This window comes from Chrysochloris asiatica, unplaced genomic scaffold (assembly GCF_000296735.1).
Source record: "Chrysochloris asiatica unplaced genomic scaffold, ChrAsi1.0 scaffold00493, whole genome shotgun sequence".
NCBI classification, from domain to species: Eukaryota; Metazoa; Chordata; class Mammalia; order Afrosoricida; family Chrysochloridae; genus Chrysochloris; species Chrysochloris asiatica.
In genome coordinates this window covers 246,039-247,166 of record NW_006409011.1, presented here as the reverse complement: position 1 = coordinate 247,166, position 1,128 = coordinate 246,039, and the positions used below count along the sequence as shown (strand labels likewise).

The 1,128-nt window shown below is 38.2% G+C and overlaps 1 protein-coding gene across 1 annotated transcript; it reads right to left on the bottom strand.

Annotated features, from left to right (window-relative positions):
• Positions 1 to 616: 616 nt before the first annotated feature.
• On the bottom strand, positions 617 to 1,123 carry LOC102830209 (olfactory receptor 7D4-like; the record flags this gene model as incomplete). Its single annotated transcript, XM_006877414.1, has 1 exon — positions 617 to 1,123. A coding segment is annotated over one exon (507 nt), but the record flags the coding sequence as incomplete, so codon positions are not given.
• Between the last annotated feature and the right edge of the window lie 5 nt (positions 1,124 to 1,128).

Sequence of the window (1,128 nt, the reverse complement as noted above, 5' to 3'; positions counted from 1 at the left end):
GAAAGTGACATTAGAATTTAAACTTAACATCAATTTGCTGGATTTGAATGCATTCCAGTATGAATCTCCAACTTTGAAAAAAGGGGTAACCATAAAATATATCTATAAAATGTTGTAGATAATGGAACTTATGAAGCTGGTGTACCTGATACAAGAGGAAAGAAGAGAAACTTCAACGATGACGGAAGCACTTAGTTATGGCTATCATTTTAAATCTATTTCTCAGAAAGAAAAACATACACACACAACAAAATAAGATGAAGAACATCAGGTTTGACAAGTTTATTTGTGGAGAAATCATGTCAGCGTTTGGCATGTTAAATGCTTCAAAATCAAAATTGTGTATTCCAGGATTGGCTATTAAACAGGCTGAGTACAGATAGAACTTTTTGGATTTGGACAATGCAGGAGGAAGGGAAAAATGAAAAGGAATTACCAAAATAGAAGTTGAGTAAAAATAACGCAAAAACTAATTGGAAGCATAAGAGTCATAGGTACTTTGGGAATAAGAGAAATAAAGGATGTCCTTTAGGGGAGAAAAACAAATCAGAATATTCAATTTAATGACATTTGCCTTTGAAGCCAGTAAGGGTCACTTAGCCCTGAGGACAATGTCCTAGTACCCAAAAGAAGCTGCTCTACTGAGAAGCCTTCCTAGAGTCCCCTTCATATCTTTGTTTCTTAGACTGTAGATGAAGGGATTCAGCATGGGTGTGACCAAGGTGTACATCAGCGTGGCTATTAAGTTTCTTTGGGAAGAACTGAAGTATACCCCAAGACATGACCCGTAGAACAGGGATACAACAGAGAGGTGAGACCCACAAGTAGAAAATGCTTTATACTTGCTCCGAGCAGAAGACATTCTCATTAAGGAGGAGACAATCTGAGAATAAGAGTAGAGGATTCCAGTGATGGGAAACACACCCAGCAGACCAGTGGCCACAAACACGAAGATGTTATTGAGGAGGGTATCTGAGCAGGCTACCTTCAGAATCTGAGCCAGATCACAGAAGAAATTAGAAATTTCTGTCTCTTTACAGAAAGTCAGCCGCATCATCAGTAAAGTATGAAGCAGAGAGAACCAGAAAATGATGACCCAAGACATCAAAACTAATAAACCACAGAGTC